At 50.4% G+C, this 23932-nt stretch overlaps 1 protein-coding gene across 1 annotated transcript; it reads right to left on the bottom strand.

The window, feature by feature from the left end:
* Positions 1 to 23932, bottom strand: LOC311203546 (tetraspanin-36-like; the record flags this gene model as incomplete). The annotated part of the gene is made up of 7 exons (XM_084278281.1): positions 1 to 87; positions 1273 to 1356; positions 2948 to 3100; positions 3536 to 3631; positions 4742 to 4816; positions 6438 to 6629; positions 23873 to 23932. The coding sequence occupies 7 exons, from the start codon at positions 23930 to 23932 to the stop codon at positions 1 to 3; spliced, it is 747 nt and encodes a 248-aa protein (XP_084134407.1).

The raw sequence follows: 23932 nt of genomic DNA, 5'->3' as shown, positions 1-23932 counted from the left end.
TTAAGCAAACGCCCCCGAGTAAAGAGGCTGATACCCACTGTCTTCTCTTCTGCAGGTAAGCACGCAAATACTCACCATGCCAAAGAACTGAAAGAGAGAGAGAACACACAAGAGGTTTAATTTTGCTGTATTTTTTGTTTCAGTCAAATTAATTAGGCTTAAGGACATTCATATTAAAATCCACTTAGGAAATACATCAGCTGAAAGTGATCTTTTTTCCATATCAACTTCCAATCATAGTTTGAGCTTAATTTTTTCCTCCCATTACTTTATACATTGACATGAATTCCCAGTTATCTTACTGTGTAAAAACCAAAATAATCAGCGAAAGCATGAGATTACTTTGGACTGAAAATGAGTTCTGCAAAATATTCCCACGTGGAAACTATACAAATCAAGCTAGTGCAGAATATGTTAAGGCAATCTTTAGAGAGAGTCACAGGAGAAATACAGGTGGGAGGCCTCATCACCAATAGTAACAGGACATGCCATGGGAATGTCGAACTCCTCCCTTTTAAATCTGTCAGCAGCCCCGCTGGTTTAATGCAATTGATCCGAGGGTATAGAATCACGATTATATATATGTAGTGTGTAGTATAGGAATTGATCCGAGGGTATAGAATCACGATTATATATATGTAGTGTGTAGTATAGGAATTGATCCGAGGGTATAGAATCACGATTATATATATGTAGTGTGTAGTATAGGAATTGATCCGAGGGTATAGAATCACGATTATATATGTAGTGTGTAGTATAATTATGGAGAGCAACTGTTGCTCAGCTAGATATGTGGAATGGCTTGTGAAGGAGAAGGGGAGTCTTTGTTTTTCCTTTCCATAGCAAAGGGATTACTCCTGAAGGCCTTGTACTATCTCGAGGAGAAGATAAAAGAGCGAGAACTCGAGGATGGAATAATGTCCATCCCGTTACCTCCTTATTAAAGAAAACAGGTGGCTGATAAAGGACAGGAATTGTGTTCCTAGACCTCCTTACTGGAGGAAAATGGATAGTTAACAAGGCCATAAATTAGTTTAGACTGATAAGAACACTGCAAGCTTGCAAGATCAGCACATTCCAGGCAAGAGGTGAAACTCTTCAACATCAGGCAGGTGAAATGGAAAAAGTTGGAAGGAAAGAAGGATCAGAGGACTGTGTCTACTTCAGCGCCAGGAAAGGGCTGTAGGCCAACAGGACAGGGTAGAAGAAAAAGCCTCAGGATCGAAGTACAAACAATACTACTTTCCATAAGGGAAGAGATAAAATGTTTACCTTGACAATGGCAAAACCCAAGATTACAAGCATAGCATAGCTGAAAACACTCCGCAGCCCAGACTCCAGCTTCTCTGCACAGCCCTGTCACAAAAGAGATGGGTGAAAACAAATCAAAACCTGTAATTAAAGCTGGATCTTTTCAGTTGTGTTTTTATTTCCTGACCCTTCAAAGAGAGCAGGATCTTGCAGGGCCTAGCCAAGCACTGCAGACCATGAAGGCTTCAGTTCTTGTCTTCCAAACCTGGTGTCTTGTTCACAGAATCACAGAACCATAGGGGTTGGAAGGGACCTCCAGAGATCATCAGGTCCAACCCCCTGCCAAAGCAGGGTCCCTAGGACAGGTCACACAGGGAGACATCCAGATGGGGCTGGAATCTCTCCAGAGAAGGAGACTACACAGTGCCTTGAGCAGCCTGTCCCAGGGCTCTGTTCACCTCCTCCTTGGGGAGAAGCACTGACAATCTGCAACTCACCAACATTTGCTGCTTTTCAGAATCCTCTCTGGCTCATGTCACTTAGAGAACTGCCCAAAACTCAGAGCCAGGAAGACCAGCAATGGTACTTATAAAAGTCATCTTATGGGCTGGTGCTGCAGACTGAAGAACCAGAATTCTCCAGATTCACAGTCAATCCTAGAAAACTCCCTTCCCCTATCCCAGATCTGTTTGAACAGCTGTGTGCTTACAGCTAGCACTCCATCCTTGTCACACTGCTTTTGTAGCACCATGAAATGGAGGATTGTCACCAGCAGACAGACGAGAATGGTGCCTGCAGTGACAACTGGATTTCCTCCTTTAGGGCACAGAATCACAGTCACAAGGTTGGAAAAGCCCTTTAGGATCATGGAGTCCAACCATTCCCATCCTGAGCTAAACCAGATCCCTGAGCACCTCATCTCCCCTCTGTTAAACACACCCAGGGGTGGGGACTCAGCCCCCTCCCTGGGCAGCCTGTTCCAGCCCTGACAACTCTGCCAGGAAGAACTTTGCCCTCCCAGCTGGGCTGACCCTGCCCTGGGGCAGCTTGAGCCCATTGCCCCTTGTCCCATCTCCTGTCCCCTGGCTGCAGAGACCATCGCCCACCTCTCTGCACCCTCCTGGCAGGGCAGGGGAGGTGGGGAGAAGGTCTCCCCTCAGCCTCCTCTTCTCCAGGCTCAACACCCCCAGCTCCCTCAGCTGCTCCTCATAGGATTTGCCTTCCAGCCCCTTCCCCAGCCTGGTTGTCCTTCTCTGCACTCACTCCAGGACCTCAATGTCCTTCTGATGCTGAGGAGCCCAGAACTGGACCCAGCACTCCAGCTGCAGCCTCCCCAGTGCCCAGTCCAGGGGCACAATCCCCTCCCCAGCCCTACTGGCCACACTGTGTCTGACACAAGCCAGGATGCCATCGGCCTTCCTGGCCACGCTGCTGGCTCATGGTCAGTGTGGGGTCACCCAACACCCCCAGGTCCTTCTCTGCCTGACAGCCATCAGCTGCTTTTGCATCACCTAGGAGCTTTTATAGAATTACACGAGAAGAAAAACCATGGGGAGGAAAGAATTTGGAGAAAACACTGCTGGAAAATACAGTCTGAAATCATCCCTAAATCCCACCTGGAGTGCTTTCCTCACTGTTTTCTGGCTGGTTAAGAATGATCATGACCCAGCTATGAAACCATGCCCGTTCTTCTCACCCGTGAATTGAGCTCCTCTGGCTGGTCCAGGCGCCCTGTGCAGTTCTTCATGTCTCGCCTGCAGCAGCTCATAGGGACACTGTTGTTACCAGTGGAATTAAACCACTGTGTGGTTGTCCAGTCAGTGTAGTTCTTTACCCCGCAACAACGAAGCTGCCAAACACAGAACAGTTACAGGGATATACTAATATCTGAACACAAATGAGTTACACCTCTTAGGCACACTGGGCAACGGCCACCCTCAGCGTGCAGCAGATTTACAAGGTGTAGATCTAATAGATCACACCTAATTGCCTCCTTACTGGTATATTCTCATTGAAAGCTCTAGTATTAAAGTGACAGGTCGCAGGATAGACTCTTCTGTCATCTTTCTATCTCATGATACAGGATTCTCTGCTGCAGCCTGAATGGCCAGCTCTGCAAAGTAAGGAGCACCATCCTTGGAGAACTGGATGCTAAACGCTGCTGCAGAGCCAGGTTCCAGCATACTACCATACTCTTTCCCTCCTTTCCCAGCCTAAATTCCTGGCTCATGACCAAGTTGCTCTTTCCTAAATAATTCTCAGGACAATGTAAATATTCTCTTACCTTTTCCTGCAAGTAATCCACAAGGGTAGACACTGAGTTTTTCCCATTGTACTTCTGAAAGACTGACCGCATCGAGCGTTGCACATCAGTTTTCACCTATTTGGAGAGGAAAAAAAAAACCAGCTTACATATCCTTTTAAAGATGAGAGCTAAAACTTCTACTTACTGGAAACTGCAAAAGATCCCTACCCCAACTAAGCCAGGAGGAATTAAAAAAAGAAAGAATAAAGCAACCAAAATAAAAATCAGGTGATGTCCTAGATAAAGTGGAGGCAGCACTTGGCCAGCATCATATTCCTGGACAGAAGCTTGCCTCTCCCCTGGTGGAAAAGCCCACTTTTCTGAGCATCAACAACTGTTTGTAATGCACTGTAGAGGTTGTTCTGATGCCTGCTGGGTACTTCAGGTATTCACACCTTCCTGACAAGGACCGACTGACTGTACTGGATGGTTACACCCCCATTCCCACTTGTACTGCAGGCTGGAGGAGAGGGGCTGCAGTGCAAGAGCACTGGGTGTATTGGAATGCTGTAACAATTCAAGATCTACTCTTTACTTTTAGGTTACTACAGAGATGTGTCATGGTTTTGCCCCAGCTGAGAGCCAAGCACCACGAGCTGTTCTTTAAAAGGGAGTGTGGGGGTGGGGAAGTTGAAGGAGGGGGAAGAGGGAAGGGAAAGGGGAAAAAAAAAACCCAAACCAAGGAATTAAAACCTTGTGGGCTGGGAGAAGGATAGTTTAGTGGAATAGCAGAAAGATGGGTATAACAATAACAACAGGACTCTATAGCCAAATAGACAAAACTGGTGATACATGATGCAGTTTCTCACTGAACCACACACAGCTCAGGCTGCACAGCTCAGAGCTGTCCCCAAAACCAGACCACCCCCAAAACTGTGCATCCTGGAGCTGCCTCCTCCTCCCCCCTCAGCCCCCCTTTTGTACTGAGGATGACATAACTGGCACGGAATACCCCCTTTAGCCAGTTTGGGTTACCTGTCCTGGCTGTGTCCCCTCCCTTCTTGTTAGCAGGGAAATATGAACAATTGAAGTAGTCCTTGATTGCTTGGGAACAACTAGTAACATCAGGGTGGTATCAGCACTGCTCCCATCCCAACTCCCAAACGCAGCATTCTATCCACTATTAGAAAAGAAATTCACTCCATCCTAACCAAAACCAGGACAAGATACTAATTCTTTGCTTACCTTTTCCCTATAAACAAATCCCAGGATAAAAGCGATTACTTCTGCAATAAAGATAAGCAGGATAATGCCCAAGAACTGAAATGAAAGGAGAGAGACTGTGAGGAAGAATTCCATAGCATCTGAATTCGTTTGCACATTAATTTGTAACGGTGAGTCACTGTTATTTGTTAATGCCTCTCCAATCAAAACAGTTTCCAGACCACACATCAGAGTAGGTGATGGGAGGAGTGGCTGACAGGCAGGAACACTGCGCTGCCATCCAGAGAGACCTGGCCAGGCTGGAGAGCTGGGCAGGGAGAAACCAGGTGAGGGTCAACAAAAGCAAGTGGAGAGTCTGGCACCTGGGAAGGAATAACTGCTGGGATCAGGACAGGCTGGGGGTGACCTGCTGGAGAGGAGCTCTGAGGAGAAGGACCTGGGGGTGCTGGTGGGTGACAGGGTGGCCATGAGCCAGCAGTGTGCCCTGGGGGCTGAGAGAGACAATGGGATCCTGGGGGCATCAGGAGGAGTGTGGGCAGCAGGTGAGAGGAGGGGATCCTCCCCCTCTGCTCTGCCCTGCTCAGGCCCCACCTGGAGTGTTGTGGCCAGTTCTGGGCTCCCTGGGATCAACCAGCCAGGGATCTCCTGGAGAGAGTCCAGAGGAGGGACAGAGATGCTTGAAGGGCCTGTAGCATCTCCCCTGGGAGGAAAGGCTGAGTGAGCTGGGGCTGTTCAGTCTTGAGAAGACTAAGGGGGGGAATCTAATTAATGTCTATAAGTATCTGAAGCATGGAATGCAGGGGGAATTAGCCAGCCCCTTCTCAGTGTCTGTGGGGACAGGACAAGGGGTGATGGGCTCAAGTTGGAGCACAGGGAGTTCTGCACCAACATGCAGAAGAACTTCTTCCCAGTGAGGGAGCCCTGGGCCAGGCTGCCCAGGGGGTGTGGAGTCTCCTTCTCTGGAGAGATTCCAGCCCCATCTGGATGTCTCCCTGTGTGCCCTGTCCTAGGGACCCTGCTTTGGCAGGGGGGTTGGACCTGATGATCCCTGGAGCTCCCTTCCAACCCCTACAGCTCTGTGATTCTGTGATTAATATGCATGGCTGGGACTGTGACTGCAGTTCCACAGGACCTGTGGCCAATGCAGACAGTCTCCTGAACGCTGCCGTGATGGCAACTGCATGAAGGGCCTATGAAACACTTCTTACAGAGGCCATGCACCAGGAGACTGCAGCAGCTGAGCTCACATCATCTGAGGCACGAGTTGGGTGCCCCAAGTTGCTCAGTGTAAAACCCTTCTGGCTTTTCAAATCGTTCTGGGAGCCTAAGTGTACTTCCAGGATTCAGAGAACCAAATTCAGCAGGAAAAAGAAATAATATTAAAATATCTTGTTTTGCTTGCTTGGGAAATTCACATCTCCTCCTGTTGCCTCAGCATCACCTTGCTTCTCAAAACCTGCTGCTCTCTGCACACAACTCCCAACAAGCCAGGTGGATGAATCTCCCCGCGACTGCAGCCTGTGGAAGGCAGCACAACTCACCCTTCAGCATGCACCTCGCTCAGGATGGGCCAGGGCTTCACAGCAGAACCCGCCCCCCACAAAGGAGGAGTGCTTCCCGCAGTGTTATTTCTGTCCCCCGCATCCCGTGAAGGTCTGGAGCAGCACCTCCCAGGCCGTGCAACAGGGGGAGAAAGAGGACAGGCGAAGAAACTCACCAGCCGCAGGCCGAATCGAGACTCTCGGTAGGTGGAACAGCAGCCGATCAACCCGACGACGAACATTACCACAGCAACAGAAATAATGACGGCAGCTGGCAGGAGAGCGTACTTGTCCTGCACGAAGCTGTCATAGCTCTTGTAGGTCTTAATGATGCAGCCCCCAACGTAGCCGAGACCTGCTGCTGCCGCCTGAAACGCAATTAGCAGTTACTCGTTAAGCATCTGCCCGTGAAAGTAAATGTATGTAACAGTGGAATTGAGTTTTCAAATTCATAAGCAATGACTACAACGTGGAAAGATCCAGAAGAAAAAAAAAAAAGGTGCTGCACCTGAAACTAGCTACCTATTCCAGCTTCAGAGGAGTGAAGAATTCACCTCCCGTGAATCACTGCTCCTCACTGCAGCCTGCCAGTGCCTGAAGGGACCCCAGGAACAGGAGGGGAATCAGCTTGTTAAAGGGCAGAGACTGGCAGGACAAGGGGGCTGGAGTGAAGCTGGAGGAGGGAGGGGGGAGATGAGAGATTGGGGGGGAAGTTCTTTGTAGAGAGAGTGGTGAGGGGCTGGAAGGGGCTGCCCAGAGAGGTGGTGGGTGCCCCATCCCTGGGGGTGTTCAAGGCCAGGTTGGCTGGGGTCCTGGGCAACCTTGTGTAGCTCCAGGCCTGGAGGTTGGTGTCCCTGCCTGTGGCAGGGGGGTTGGAGCTCTGGGACCCTTGGGGTCCCTTCCAACCCAGCCCAGTCTGGGATTCTATGATATGATTCTAATGAAGCATCACTTTTAGCTGAGCTAAAGTAGTGGAACCTGTTGACGTGCATCAGCCAGTGTCTCTGCAGAAGACCCAAGTTCACACTGCCTACCCACGATCACCTACACCCTACCCAGTGCTGCATTTGCAAGGCACAACTTTTAAAGTTGATCACCACAGGGCTGGGTTGCTGGTTTTAGGGTTTTTTGTTTTGAAAACAGCTCATCCTTTCCACCATAGCAACAGCATTAGCCAAGAAGACAGGGACACACATTCCTAATGACAGAAAAACACACCCCTACTTTTCCTGGAGGACACAGATTTCTGCATCCTCTAAAATAAACTCTCCTCCAAAGAAATGTTTTGCCAGTTGAGGCCAGCATACAATGCGCTATGGACAGCTGCCCAACTAGCATCCCTGTAGACCTAAGGCTGCAGAACTGGGTACAGCCCTGGAACCATCACTGAAAGGCTGAACAACGGCAGAAAAAACATGTTCTCTCTCAAGTTACAGTGGCTCATCCACCCTGTGTAATTCCACAGCACAAGATGCTGCCTGTAAAACACAGCACCACCTGTACTCACTCCAGAAACTCGAGGAAAACCAGTCTGTCTGTTTTCAGCAGGCAACAGCTAGGTTTCATCATGCTGTTTCTGAGCAGTTCATTACTTCCCCCAGTGCTGTATGTTTTAATTAAACCAGTCACTCCTCACACTCGAGCTAGGGCTTGCTAATTCATTCACCTTGTTTGCCTCCTTCCCTCCAAGAAAACCTTCCAGGTCTGGTGCCTGCCCTTCAATTACCTCCAAGTGCAGAGGAGGTAATTCATTTCAGACAGCTCTCATCCCTCTGGCATTCCTGGCCTGTTCCTCAAATCTGCCAGGGTCAGATGCATCGAGTGATGAAACGGGGACCAAACTAAGAGACATTCAGCACATGTTGGGCAAGATCCTGCTGTGTTTGTGCTCAGGTATGGCAGGTCCTCTACAAGATGGGACAGAGTCTGGCTGGAGGTCTGTACCTGGTGGAGTCCCTCAGGGGTCGGTACTGGGACCAGTACTGTTCAATATATTCATCACAGACCTGGATGAGAGAACTGAGCACACTGTCAGCAAGTTGCTGAGGACACAACCCTGGGAGGGGTGTCTGACACCCCAGGGGGCTGTGCTGCCATCCAGGAAGATCTGGACAGGCTGGAGAGCTGGGCAGGGAGGAATTTAATGAAATAGAACAGGGGCAGGTGTAGGGTCTGGCATCTGGGGAAGAACAACCCCAGGTACCAGTGTAGGTTGGGGATGGACCTGTTGGAGAGCAGTGTAGGGGAGAGGGACCTGGGGGTCCTGGGGGACAGCAGGGCGACTATGACCAGCACTGTCCTTCTGTGGCTAAGAAAGACAATGGTATCTTGGGGTGTATTAGAAGGGATGGTTAGTAGGTCAAAAGAGGCCCATCTCCCCCTCTACTCTGCCCTGGGCAGACCCCACCTGGAATACTGGGTCCAGTTCTAGGCCCCTCAGCTCAAGAAGGACATAGAATTCCTTGAAAGAGCCCAGCACAGGGACACCAAGGTGATGGAGGGAGTGGAACCCTTTCCTTGTGAGGAGAGGCTGAGGGAGCTGGGCCTCTTTAGCCTGGAGAAGAGACTGAGGGGTGAGCTCATCACTGTCTATAAAGATGTAAAGGGTGAATGCCAGGAGGACAGAGCCAGGCTCTGCTCAGTTAATTCCAGTGATAGGACAAGGGGCAGAGGGTGCAAGCTGGAGCATAGAAGGTTGCCAGAGAGATTGTGCAGTCTCCTCTGGAGACATTTGGAAGACACCTGGACATGTTCCTGCACAAGCTACTCTAGGTGATCCTGCTCTGGCAGGGGGTTGGACTGGTTGATCCTTTGGGGTCCCTTCCAACCCCTAACGTTCAGTGATTCTGTGAAAGTGAGATATCAGGAAAAGAACAGGCTCACCAACTGCAGGGTTTTTTCCTTCTCCACAAGCATTGGACTTTCAGGTGGTACTAATCACAGGATCACAGGGGTTGGAAGGGACCTCCAGAGCCCATCAGGTCCAACCCCCCTGCCAAACAAGGGTCCCTAGGACAGGCCACACAGGGACACATCCAGATGGGGCTGGAATCTCTCCAGAGAAGGAGACTCCACACCCCCTGGGCAGCCTGGCCCAGGGCTCCCTCACCCTCACTGGGAAGAAATTCTTCCCCAGATTGGTGTGGAACTCCCTGTGCTCCAACTCTCAGCCATCACCCCTTGTCCTGTCCCCCCAGCCCACTGACAAGGGGCTGCCCATTTCCCCCTGTGTCCCATACTTAAGATATTTATAAACATTAATAAGGTCCCCCCTTAGTGATTAAAGGTATTCCTAAAACTTCCTTAAACTTTTCCTCTCATTAAGGAAAAGCTCTTATTTCCCTGTCTGTAGGTGTACAGTGACCAGGGCTTCTTCCTCCCACCCCCTTTTTAGGGTGGCAGGGAAAGGATGACACCACTACCTCAGCTCATGGAATGCCACTGCCTTCTCACTTTGCCTGTTCTTCCTGTGACACAGCAGCCTTGCACTGAAAGTGGGACAGGAAATATCCCTGGAGGTGTAACACCACCAGAGGTGGAGCTGGGAACACTGAGCCTTTCCCTCAGCTGCACAAACAGAAGGACTCTAAACATGCATCCCATATTTCTGGGCTGGAGAGCTGGATGTGTGTGGCCTGTACCCCTACCCTCCATTCTGGAACAGCAGCATCTGGGTCAGGGCAGATATGGAGAAGGAAGCAATGCTCCCAGGCTAACTGTTCTTCAAGGAGAAAACAGGATGATGGGATTTGCTCAACAAATCCACTATTTTTAGTATTTTCTAGGATTACTCAGCACTGTGATTGGCCACGTTGGCCCCCAAATGCAGCAAAAACAACACAGATTCAAAACAGGGGGTGCACAAACCACCTAGCCACAGAAATGCTCTGTTCAGCTGAGCCAGGACCCGCTCAGAAAGGTCATTCAGCTCCTCAGAGGACTCTTAGTTTGGCCTCTGCTCCCACGGAAGCTGCAGAAGACACCCAAGTGACTACAGCAGGAACAGCATGATGCTCTGGGCTGACTTAAAAACTCCTCTCTACTTGCACATGACAAAGTGTATCACATGAGTAATGCCACAGGTGCTCTTACAGTCACCCCATCCTGACTGTCGCCCCTGACTGTGTTGTTGCTGGGTTTGGGAACTTCTCTGGTAAACGTGGGTGTGGGATTCTGGTTTCTTATTGATTTGGGGAAATTTCAGCTGGTCACTGGCAACACAAAGCTTCCCCCTCATGCACATTTAAACCAGGTGCTTGAACCTGGCCTGAGAAGGACTTGGGGTACTTGTGGGTGAAAAGCCGGATATGAGACACCAGTGTGCATCTGCCAACCGCATCCTGGGCTGCATCACCAGGAGTGTGGCCAGCAGATCAAGAGAGGGGATTCTGCCCCTTTGCTCTGCTGAGACCTCACCAGGAATACTGTGTCCAGCTTTGGAGGCCTCAGAAGACATGGACCTCCTGGAGCACATCCAGAGGCTACAAAAATGGTCCAAGGGCTCCAGCCCTTGGTTCTTCTCCTATGAAGACACGCTAAGGGAGTTGGGCTTGTTCAGCCTGAAGAGAAGGCTGCAGGGGGACCTCATGGCATCCTTCCAATCCCTGAAAGGTGCCTATAGGAAAGCTGGGAAGAACTGTTCCCAAGGGCATCGAGTGACAAGACAAGGGGTGATGGTTTTAAACTAGAAAAGGGGAGATTTAGCTTGGATATGAGGAAAAGTCTTCATTCTGAGGGTGGTGAGACACTGGCACAGGTTGCCCAGAGACACAATGGAGACATCTCTGGAGACATTCAAGGTCAGGCCTGATGGGGCTCTGAGCAACCTGCTCTAGTGAAGATGTCCCTGATCACTGGAGGGGGTGGGACTGGATCGTCTCTAAAGGTCCTTTCCAACCTAATGCAGCCTGTGAATCTACTGTGCCCAATGAGAACATTTCTCCTGAGGCCAGCCACCTTTGGGATGACTCAGCACTCAGATTGGGATGTCCCACCAGAGTTGCCACCAAGTGCTGAGTCCCCACAGCAAACCAGGACTGCAAACAGGACCCTCAGAAAGGCTGATGGAGGCAGGCAGTCCCTGGGGAAATAGAGCACAGGTGACTTTACCACGGGAAAGGCAGCACAGACTAAACAGCCAGGGTACAAAAAGGCATAAAACATGCTTTTGGCAAGTAAATGAGGCCTCCACATTGAGCTGTGAGGTCAACCTGCACAATGAGAACACCTCGTGACTCAGCTGATGTGTAAAAGTTAACGAGCAAAGTTAATCATTGGTCACAGTCAGAGAGCGTGGAGCCCTGCTCTGCTGCCTGCCTCTAGCCCCAGCCCTTGTAAGCAGTTCTATACTTCTATGGACAGTCTACAGACCAGCTACATCAGGATTTAATCTTCCTATAGGATGTTTTGCACTAAAGAACACCCCTCCCCAATATTTTTATTCTACATCTGCAAGCGATTTAGACAAGAGACACGTGTTTCATCTCCCCTCTACACTTCACACCCAATTTTTTTACCTATTTTCAGCATGCTCAAGACAGTGCAAAGGAAGCACACACAGGAAATGCTAAGAAAAACCTTTGCTGCTGCCACAGAGTCAAAAATACACCATGAAGCCACTTCACAGAAGTCCTTTAAAGGTGGGACTAGCAAAGCTCCACGACAGTAAGCCAACATCTGAGATTCCAGTACTGGGTTCAAGGAGGACCCTGTCCAAACTTTATCAATGCAAATACAGACTGGTAGTACCACAGCAGGTTTTAATGCAACATTTAGGATTGTCTGGCTTGTGATCAGAGTCAAAACATGACCTGCAAAAGGTCCATTTACAGTTTCCAGACTTCTCCTTCCAAGCAGAAAAGGGGAAGCATAACGTGGTTAAAAATGAAGGACTTTGAGTAAAAAAACCTTACTTAAAGGAAGTTCAGATTTCCCCAACGAACTGAAAACCAGCCACAACTTCACCCATAGATTTTAACTCAGAGTGAAAATTCTGAAACCTGAAGAGCAGGGTCACTGAGGAGCAGAAGACATTTCAGGTAACTGCCTGTCCCCCGTTTTATTTTTGCAGGTAAGTCCCAGAGCTGAACTTAAAAGGTGGGAAGTAAAAAAAAAATCTCTCAGAACATAAATCCCCCGAGTTCTCCCCTTACTCCTTCCTAGTACTTCAGGCAAGTTTAGAATCTGGTGGAGACATCCCCCCTCCCCCCCTCCGCCCCCCAACACTGAAAAATCTTCAGCCCACACCTAGATCTGAGACTTCTCTAGAAGAAGAAATGGTCCTTGTACTGGTGAAGACAGACCTGAAGCACAAAGCATGGCTGGTGAAACAGGTTTCTGTTGGGTCTCGTGGGAAAGAGACAAAACACCTTTCACAAAGGCCAATTACTTTGGGGAGAAAGGAAGCAAATACTTCCTTCTTCGTGATTAGTTGAACACCTTCTCTAACACAACTATGCCAGGTTGCCAGGAGGGTTCCAAGAAATTCACACTAGAAATTGCTACTGTTCTCTAAGACTTATTTTACTCCAGGTCCCAGAAGAATTCAGTGAGAACAGGATCACACGATGCACGGAGGAGGACTGGCCCAGCACAGCTGGCACAGACCCTGCTGCAGGCAGCCAAGCCGTGATCCAAGGCTGCCATGGGAGAACCAGTTCACCTGGACCACAGGAAGGCTCTGCTGCAGTCTGCCAGCAACAACATCCCAACCTGACTCCTTTCCCTCCTGCAAACATCCCTGGCTGACTCCCCAGTTCTCCAGGAAACACCACTGGTATCCCTTTACAATGCTGACAAGGCAAACTGAAGAGATGAGGTAAGTGGAAATTTTGCAAGAAAGCCCCTTTTCACAGCTGAGCAACAAAGCTGCAGCCTTCCCTGCTGCCTCACCCACCACAGCTCATGTTGATCAAGGACCTAAGGCCAGAATAAATTGCTTTTTCATGTCATAGAATCACAGAAACACAAACTGGCCTGGGTTGGGAGGGACCCCAAGGGTCACATGGCTCCAACCCCCCTGCCACAGGCAGGGCCACCAACCTCCAGGCCTGGAGCTACACAAGGTTGCCCAGGGCCCCAGCCAACCTGGCCTTGAACACCCCCAGGGATGGGGAGGTGTTCAACTGTGCCTCTGACAGAGAGCAGAGATCTTACACGATTTGAATGTGAACAACAAACTCCTTGTTGGTGTTCAGTGAAAAGCAAGCAAGGCTGTAACAACCAGGTTTCCCTGGGCTGATGTTTTGGCAGGACCTGGGCAGGGTTACTCACCTCTCCCATACTTATCCCAGCTGGTTGAGCTGGTGAGGCAGGTATACAGTAGTGCTGGAGCATATATAATGAGCTGGAACTCTCTCCAGCCACATAATGCATGCACAGCACCATGAACATTCAATCTCACCCATGAAACAGAAGGGGATGGACTAGATCATAGAATCCCAGGATCTCCTGAGCTGGAAGGGACCCATCAGGACCACTGAGCCCAACTCCTGGCTCCACACAGGCCCAGCACTGAGAGCATCATCCAGATGCTTCTTGCCCTCAGCCCAGCTCGGGGCTGTGACCCCTTCCCTGGGGAGCCTGTGCCAGGACCCAACCCCCCTCTCAGCACAGAACCTCTCCCTAACTGTGATGGCTCTGAGGAGCCCAGGCTGCCTGACTGATGCAGGACAGCTGGCAGAAGACAGTAGCTGTATGTATTTCTTTTAAAAATACAGCAAGATTTTAACCATGTGTCCCACCATCAAAAGAGGAATTCTCTTTCTGCTGATGACCATAAGCCCTATGCTTCTGCAGAGGCTTCTGGCCATTCAAATGCTTTACAACACTTCACAGCCACAGAAAGGGCCCCCTCAAACTTCCCTCTACACAAATGCTCTGCAAAAGAAAATGAAAAAAAACCCAAAAAATTTGCATCTGCCAATCAATCAGAATAGACATTTTTGTACCTTCCATTCTTTGTGTTAATAATTTGACCTTACAAGATGGTTGGGAACAGAGGTTTGTGTTTGCATATATCAGCATAGGCTTCTCTTCTCTTCCTGGCAGACCTAGAGAGAATACAGTAAAGGAGCCAAGATACTGGCTAGGAAATTAACTTCTGTTGTTTGAAGGTTTTGTGGTTTTCTTTGGGGTTTGGTTTGGGGTTTTGTTTTTTGGTAGTTTCTCAGCATCTGCCAATTTCACACCGTTGATGTGATAATTTGATCTGTTAATGTGGAACAGAGTGGGATTGTGTGAGAAGTTAATTTACCAGAAGGCTGGTCAGTTAAATGTGGATTAACAAAGCTCTGAGAACAGGTGCTGTGGATTTGCATGTCTGGGGTCTGGGGGAGGAGGGGGCTGCAGGGGTGGCTTCTGCAAGGAGCAGCCAGGAGCTGCCCCCAGGCCCCACAGAGCAAACCCCAGCCGGCTCCAGGACGGAGTCGCTGCTGACCAAGTCTGAGCCCACCAGAGGCCCCAGGCTGGAGCAGGGGGAGACGCACAGGAGATGCTGGGACCCACCTTGGAGCAAGACCCTGTCAGCCTTGTGACCCTGTGTGGGACCAGGCTGGAGCAGTCTGGGGCTGAGGGGCTGCACCCCATGGAAGGACCCACCCTGGGGCAGCTGGGGAAGAGCTGAAGCCCCGTGGGAAAGGCCTCAGGTTGGAGAAGTTGGTGGAGGACTGTCTGCTGTGGGTGGGACCCCACGGTGCAGCAGGGGAAGGGGGTGAGGAATGGCCCCCCCATCCCAGCTAAGAAGGAAACAACTCCTGAGGAACTGACCTCACCCCAGTCCCCATGCAACAGTGGGGGGGAAGAAGGGAGCAGAATCCTGGGTAAAGTTGAGCCTGGGTAGAAGGGAGAGGTGGGGGAAGGGGCTTTAAGCTCTGGCCACACTTCCCATCACCCGACTCTGGTGTCACTGGGGGTGCAGGGCAGGGCCATCAGTCAGAGAGTTTTCTGTCCTTTATTCCATGCTGAGCCTGTTGTGCCCGTGACACTGACTGTGGAATGATCTCTCCCTGTCCTTATCTCCACTCCTGAGCCTCTCAGTATCTATCTGCTGCCCTGTCCAGGGAGACCTGTTTTTAGGAGACCTAAAACCAGACATTTCTCCCACACCAGACAGAGCTCTCCTAAGGCCAGCACTAATGTCTACCACAGCACCAAACTTGATTCAACTTTGTCCCTTGCTTTTAACTTTTTAACAGAAGGAATATATGGTAAATAATGTTTATCTTGCAAGCTTGCTGCAGAAAACAAACACTCTACCATAAATACTACCACTACCCATAGAAGTGTGTTTTGAGGTGTTCCCATCTTGTTCTTCATTAGACAATCAGCTCAACAAGGTGCTCTAGTTAATTTTAAGGCTTGAAAACAACTTTTATTTTCCACTGGTGTCTTGGCACAGCAGCACTGGTCTCAATATTGCTCCATACCCCCTCCTTAACACAGAAGACACTCCTCTTCCCTTTTTTAATTAAAAAGGGGGTTTTATTTACTTTGACTAAATCCATGGCTTAAGAGGTCTTGCACACCATTTCCTCCATCAATAATTTCATTTATTGCCCACCAGCCAGCATGCATAGCAAGGGGAATTACTCTTTCAGACTCTCTCATTGCTTTACTGTACTACCAGTTTTGTTCTTCCCCTTTGCCAGCAGATTCTCAACTCCTCCCCAGCTGCTTCATTACTCTATTTCCATGGAGTCAACAGGTTTCCCAGTGACTCCAGGGGCAAACAGAGGCACTGGACATTTCCACAAAAGCCACCTCCATTTCATGCTCCCTTTAACAACTTCACAATTCCTGTTTAAAGCTCCACACAGACCCTGCAGCTCCCCAGGCCAGCTCCACAGTCTCCCTTGGCCTGAGGAAGAGCTGGCTCTCCCCAGCAATCAGGGCAACCCGAGCCCAGCACTACACATCCTGCTTGCACAGATTCCTCCCCATTCTCCTGCCCAGGTTTAAAACTCATGCCTGGATGGCTTTGCTAAGGATGGATACTCCCCACTCTCTTCTGGGCAGCCTGTGGCAGTGCTCAGTCACCCTCACAAGGATAAAACACTTCCTCATGTTCAGAGAGAACTGCCTGTGTTTCAGTCTGTGCCCACTGCTGTTGGTCCTGTCACTGGGCACCACTGAGAAGAGCCTGGTTCCACCATCTAGTCACCCTCCCTTCATGCACATCAGTATGACTCCCCCAAGCCTTCTCCAGGGTTAATAGTCCCAGCTCTCCCAGCCTTTCCTCACGGGAGAGATGTTCTGGTCCTACCATCATCTTCATCCCTCTCTCTCTCTCCAGTATATTGGTCTTTATCCTACTGGGTAGGCAGTACTGGATCCAGCGCTCCAGACATGGCCTCAGCAGCACTGAGGAAAGGGGAAGGACCAGCTCCCTCCATCTTCTTGTGTCAGGGGCACATTGCTGGCTCATGGTCAGCTTGGTGCCCACCAGGACACCCAGGGCCTTTTCTGCCAGGCTGCTTTCCAGGACACACATGGATCTGCTCTGCTCCTTGGTACCATACAGCTCCTTAAGCCCTCCAGACCTTGGAAGCCCATCACTTCCAGTCTTTCCCTGCTTTACTTGTGGTAGGAAAAAAGCATTTTAAAAAGCTAGCACATACACTCCCTGTGTTCCCTCAGGCTCTCCAGGTCTAAAAGCAATGATTTCATAGAATCATAGGACCACAGACTGGTCTGGGTCGGAAGGGACCCCAAGGGTCACACAGCTCCATCACCCTGCCACAGGCAGGGACACCAACCTCCAGGCCTGGAGCTACACCAGGTTGCCCAGGGCCCCAGACAACCTGGCCTTGAACACCTCCAGGGATGGGGCACCCACCCCCTCTCTGGGCAGCCCCTTCCAGCCCCTCACCACTCTCTCTAAAAAACACTGAACTCAGCACATTGGCTTTGGATTGGAGCAAAACCCACCAAAGCTGTGAGCCCCTCCCAAGCCATCCTTGACTGCCAGCAGCACCCACACCCTCAGGAGAGCCCCACCACTGATCTCCTGCCAGTTGTTGTCAGCCACAGGTTCAAAACCTCCACACCAGCCTCCCCATTTGAGGTACAGAGGTGGGACCCAGCTGACTGAACTGTCCTGAGCCTACTTAAACAATTCCATGGGAGACTCTTACATCTGAATACTCAGCCAGGATGTGCAGCTACAGGCCATGTTTCAGCTTGCCTTCAAAGCACCGTGGGGCTGCTCACTGGCTATGGTGGGAAGAGTTTGCTTCTTCCTTTTCTTCCTCAAAAAGAAAGCAGTAGCCACAAGGCTTTGAAAACATGTGGCTCCCTTTCAGAGAAAAAAAACCCCACACCCAACCAAACCCAAACCAAACCCCATCCACTTCCAGTACATACATGCTGAAAACCCACCTGCTGAAGAGAGCAGCATGGATTTTAATGAGTTTGATGGGTTTGCTTTCAAGTTAAATCAAAATGAGTGCCCTCCTTAGAGGTGTCCGAGCATGCCTCCTGCTCCCCAAGCCTATCTTTGGGGTTCTTTCCCCTGCCACCCTAAAAGCCTGGAATCCATCCTATGAGGATTAATCAGTGGGATGTCCTTGTGGACTCGCCAGGAAAGGCTTTGCAGAGCAGTGAAAGGAATCCTGCCCCAAATCCCCTGCCTCATGAAACAGAAACACCTGCCTCAGGGTCAGCATGCTCCTGCTAATCCCACACCTCTGAGGGCACCGTGAGGACTGCTGTGAGGGGAAAGCAGCAGCACCCTTTCTGCTCTTATTCTCCCCAAACGCAGACACAAGCTGCAGGGCAAGCACTTGCCACGTGTACAGCTTCAGGTGAGCGTGGATGGATTGATCAGCCACTGTGGAGCTATTTCAGGCACAGAAGACTCTCTAGGTCAGTGTTTGCTTTCAGAATGACCCAGGCTGCTGGTCCTGGCTCAGCCAGCAGATCCTGCAACATCCATCTCACAGGTTACCAGCTGAACCAGCAAAGTGCACCTGAACTGCAGTGGAGCTAACCCTAAAACCTGGGGCAGCTTCTCAAAGCTGGTAGCCAGGCAGACGCCTCTATAACCTGTCCTGAAATGCTGCTAGCCACCAGCTGCAAGGGGCAACATGAGCAGTGGGGGCACGTGGCTGCTCTGTGCCTGTTCCTGTGAGGAAAAGCACAGGTTGGGATTCCTCTGCTGCAGAGGGATCCTGCCAGCTCCACAGGGAACCAAACACAGCTTGGCAGCACATTGCCTTTGGGGAGAAAGGAGGAAACACCCAGCTCACACACACAAGAGCTGCTTTCTGTCCCCCCTCCCCCAGGACAGTGTCCTCAAGCTCTGAAGTTCTTGCAGGAGGGTAGGTGGGGGCCCCTGAACAGCTGTTATCACCTGAGGCATCTTGCCATCATCACACCTGTGGTTTCAAACTGTGAGAGCCACCAAAGTGCATTCACATCCAGGCCCACCCTGTGCATCCAGCAGCTGGTGCCTGTTCACAGCCTGAGGGGCTGCCAGGGGATGGTTCTTCCCCAGCAGCAGGAGGGAAGGGGTGACGTTTCTTGCAGTGTGAGCGCTTCCCCTTTCCCGCCCACACAGCACCCAACATCTCAGTGCTAATTGTGTCTGTGCAGCAAAGCACGTGCTCCTGGAAGCCAGCTACCCTTCTGCTCCCTGATGTGGGGGCTGAGTGGGTTAAAATAGGGAAGAGCTCTGCCCTTCCAAGGCGTGCTACAAGTGGATCACAGCCCAAACGCAGCACGAAGCCCTGGCACGGCTCTCTAGAGGGTGACAGCTCTGGCTCACGTGGCTGTTTCCCCCCTCAACACACACACACACACGTTCAGTTAACAAGTTCACAGCGCAACAGCTCTGGGCCACATGGCTGTTTCCTCCCCAACACACACACACACACGCTCAGTTCAGTTCACAGCTCAGTGAGAAACAAACCCACGGCTTCCGCTTCACACCCAGAGCTCCTCACGCGGGGCCAGTGTCCCACCACTGAGACATGAGCAGAAACCACCCCCAGCAACAACCCAAAGCTCCTGCTGAAGCAGCTTGTCCCACCGTGGGACACCGTGAGTCAGGCTGACCCCACAGCCCACCAGCATCACCCCCCTGACCCGGGAAGGAGAGCTTCCACAGCTCTTCCATCCTGCTGTCGAGCATCATGTACAGCGTTAAAACCCAGGGGAGCTGCCTGTCCTCCCCCCATCATGCACAGCAGGCAGCTACAGGCAGAACTAAGGATCTGTTAACCAATGGGGGAGAGGTGAGAAACAGGTCTCAGGGCTCCTGACACTCACCAGATCTGATGACTCTTTGGAGGATGCCTCCATCCTTAAAAGCAGACGTGTTTCTGTCATCAGAAATAACCTCCAGAATAACCTCTGCTATATTTTCTCCCCTGCCCAGCTGAAAAGGGCAGTGATAGACCAACTTTGGTGTCTGGCCTCCAGCCAGGGTCAAACCACCACAGCTTACATCCATGAGTTAAAACTCCCTCTAATTGGGGTTTTTAATTTATTTTAAGCACCTGATTTCTCTTTGAAGACTTCCCAAACCACCCAGCAGCAGCGTGAGAGGCTCCAAACCATTCACAGATGCAGGACTATCCTTTCTTTTTTTCTTTTTCCCCTTTTGTCTTTTTTTTTTCTTTATGGATACATTTATCCCTCCCAAATATTCAAAATTGTTTAAAAGTGATACCACAGCAACACTGTGATTGCTTGAGCTTCCAACACACCCTCACACATCACACTGCTGTTAAGACTAAAACCATGTAGATTTGGTCTTGAATGTACCAAGGGCACTGGCCAAACAGTTACTCCAGTATGCTCTGACCAGCACAAGGATCTCCTTAATAAAGCTCCTATAATCAGTTAAAACTCATCCTGAGCATGTGGGGTCACAGAGGGAGCCAGGGATCGGTTGGGAAAACCTGATCCTGGCTTCATCTCTCACAGGTAGAGCACACCTTGCCAGGGACCGGCACCGGGATCACTCTCCTGGGCTTCCTGGACAGTCACGTTGCTCCCAACAGATTCTGCTCTTTCAAATCCATTGGTCATGCTAAAAACCATCCAGGGAATAATTTATCTTTATTCTGTTGGTGAAGCAAGGTGAGGCAGTGGATGTACCCACCTCTGAGAAAAACAAGTGGGAAACCAAGGCAAAGAGGATTTTCACTGCAGCTTTTCCTGGTGAAGGGACCAGGAGAGCTGGTAGATGCCAAACCCTCTGGAGAAGGGCAGGTCTCTTCAGTGAGAAGCTGAAGGAGAAGGTGAATGGGGGCAAAGGGCTGATGGCTGAATTTAGCAGGACAGCTCTGGGATTAAAGAAGGGGGGTTAGAAGAAAGCCAGCCTGGGAGGGTGTTATACAGAAACACCAGAGCACGGAACTTCCAGCTGGTTTTAAGATTCCCAGTTTCTCCCCTGTGACCAGCAGATGAACCCCAGCACTACTCCTCTGGCCCCTCCAGGAGCATCGTCACATCCCACCCAGCCATGTCCCCTCATAAAGTTAGCACTAGAGTCTCTTCCAATCCTTCCTCTCCCTCTTCTAGGTTACCAACATCCCATCTTCACCTAGAAGAGGCCAACACCCATTTGCCAAGCTAACCACAGCTTGGACCTAATTACTAGGTGCTAAAAAGCTTAATTGGAGGTGGGCAGATGACCCACAGCTTGAAGCACCACCCTTGGTAACCACCTCGTTAAAATGCCTTGTTTTTGGGGCTTACACACAGGTACACCCTCCCCACCCCCAGTCCCACTCCCCCACCCCCAGCTGAGTGACCTGCAGATAAGATGCTGAGCTCGGTGGGTAAGAGCAAAGCTGCTTTTTCACCTTATTTAGGAACCCCCTGTTTGGCACTCTGGAAGAATCTGTCTTTACTCCTGCACAATTATGACCACCAGAGGTCTAAAAAAGGATTTGCTTCCTTTTTAGGACATGTCAAAGCCCTGACCTCTGTCAGAGCACCAGTACTGCCCCAGCTGCTGAACGTGCAGGTGGTGAATTGTTTTCCATTAATCACAGCCAAGCTGGGCAAGACTTGCAGGGTGTGATGCCCCAGCACGATCTGCCCTGCAGATACAGGAATCTAACGCTCCTTGTGAGCCTGATGTCTTGATAATGGTCTGGAGCCTTGTACTTGTGGAGCCCCAACTGTCAGAAGCCTTCTGAAGGAACACAAAGGAGTAAGTTCTTCCTTCCCCCACCCATCTCAAACCTGAATTCCAGGTTCTGCTGCAGGAGTGTGATTACCACTGATGCCTCAAAGCCAGAATCCAGACTCCCTGGCCTTGGTGCCCCTGAAGCAGGGATCCTTTATTGCAGCTCTGGGCACACAGGGGATCCATCTCTCCATATGTGTGTGCCCATTAGAGCCAAACTTCTCCTACTGATACAGATTAACCCTACAGATTCATTATCATTCCCAAGAAAAGGCTGGGCTATGCCAATGATTTCTGAGAAGTCACTGATGTGAATCCCCCACGTGCTCAGTGACACCCAGGGGTCTCTCGGTGACCCCCAGGGATGAAGGCTGAACGCCCTCCTCACGCTCCCCACGGCTCCTCTCCATGCTTATCTGGGCTCCCAACACCTGCACCAACTAGTCAGATTTTGCTGAACACAAGATACACTCTGTGTCTTCATTGGTCCTCAGTCTCATTGTTTATCACTCCCCTGTCTCCTGCCTCCTCCAGCTTCAAGGCTGTTACACTGGTATGGCTGAGTTTGGAGCTGCTTTCATCAAACAGCTCCTGTGATTACAGCCAGACTCTGCTAACATCCCAAACTAATCTGTTCCTAAAAACACACCAATTCTCACTTCTTTATCTTCAAAACTAATTATTCCTAAAAACACACCAATTCTCACTTTACCTTCAAAGCTGTTTCCTTTGCATTGTTATGGTGCAGTTCTGCAGCTGCTCTCACAAGCAGTTTACACAGTTACAGCTCTTTTCTCCTGAACTAATCTGTTCTTAAAACCATGAAAATTCTTATATTAAAGTTACTTTAATTGTCTCTTAAGCTGCACCTACATCAGTCTATGCAGCATGATGACATTTCATTGAATCACCACACCAGAACACAGAGGCAGCATCTAAATGCCACGGGCTTTGGGACAGCACTGCTCTTCCTGGATGGAAAAAAAACCTCAACCAACAAAGGGGTGGGTCTGGATCACCCCAAATTCAGAGGCTACAGACAGCAAGAAGGGTTGCAGTCCCATTGCCCATGGATCTGGATGCTTCAGACACGATTACAGGGCTCCCCTACAGCACAAGCAGAGTTACCAGAGACACTTCTGGGATGGCATAGGGCTGTTACTTGAGTTTTTTTAAAAGCCAAGACATGATGCTATTATGAGGCACAGCTGAGCCAAAGCTCAGGGAGTTTCCCCATGCCAACAGCAGCGTGCTCCAATGTTTCTCTGCATGTATTTAGGAAAAGAAATAATCACAGAAGAAGTGTGCAGGGTGAGGTCAGGTTGCTGGATGTGCAGCAGTGAACACAACCTCCTGTGCTGCTCAGGCTGCTGGCACGAGCAGCAAGAAGTGGTGCTGAGCCCCACACAGGAGGCAGGGGACTGAAGCAGGATGAGCTCCTTGCTACAACCCCCAGCAAGTCACATATGTGCAAAACAGGGTGCAGCACCCCATGAGACCTCAGTGTTTGATTCAAGCAGTATTTCCTGGGGTATTTTTAACATGTTTCCTCCACACAGAGGCTTCAAAGACAACGTGAACACCCCAGCCACGCTACTGACACAAGTGAGGTTTAACTGGGTCCCTTCTCCAGGGGCAGCACTCAAGATCCTAGCCCATGATGATGATGATGGGCGTTACACAAACTTCCCCACACAGGGGAAAACCTCAAGACTGGTTACCAGAACAAGCACAGTCTCTTCCCAGCACCTACTCCCTGCCCCACTGTCACGAGGCAGCCAAGCCCACCAACCCCAGAAGGGGTTAAGGCTAAAAAGTCCACAACCCCACCCTCAATTTCTGATTGCCTGGAAGTAATTATTGAGGAAGTAATTTGGGAAGGTGTGATTGTAGCCAGGCATAATTGAAGCAAAGTTCTCAGCTGTTTTCCTTCCCCAAATACTCCTCACACCAGACTGTGAGGGCAGCACTGGCACCATGTTCCCTCCAACCCCCACCACCCCCACCCCATCCACTGCTGCCAAACAGCTCCATGTGTTTCCAGACACAAAATTAACTTGTAGATGGCTTTAACGACGTTTCTTTAAAAAAACAACATTAAAGCCCCCTACGACATTAAAAACACACTTTTAAAAAACCCAAAACAAACAAAACACCCACCTTTCCCTCCCCCCACCCCCCCAGAAGCTTAACCCCCACCCCACAAATCCCCCTGTCCCTTGAGGCTCCATGTCAGGGTTTCCCACAGAAGCACATGAGCGACTTGCACTGAGGTAAACTAACTTAGCAACGAGCTCATGAAACCCCCATTAACCATGACACGGTCACATACCGCAGCACCACCTCCCTCTGCCAGCGCCTTCCATCCCCCCCAACACCACAACCCCCCTACGTGAGACGCAGGGGGCCCGAAACCACATCCCCCCTTCCATCCCATTCCCTCCCCTGCGTCCCAGTATCCCGTCACAGTACCCAGAAGCCGAGGCTCAGCAGCAGCAGCACGGTTTTGGAGGTGATCACGCCGCAGTCCAT

The sequence above is a fragment of the Gallinula chloropus genome (assembly GCF_964237585.1).
Source record: "Gallinula chloropus genome assembly, chromosome: Z".
Classification (NCBI taxonomy): domain Eukaryota; kingdom Metazoa; phylum Chordata; class Aves; order Gruiformes; family Rallidae; genus Gallinula; species Gallinula chloropus.
This window is presented reverse-complemented; position numbering and strand designations above follow the sequence as displayed.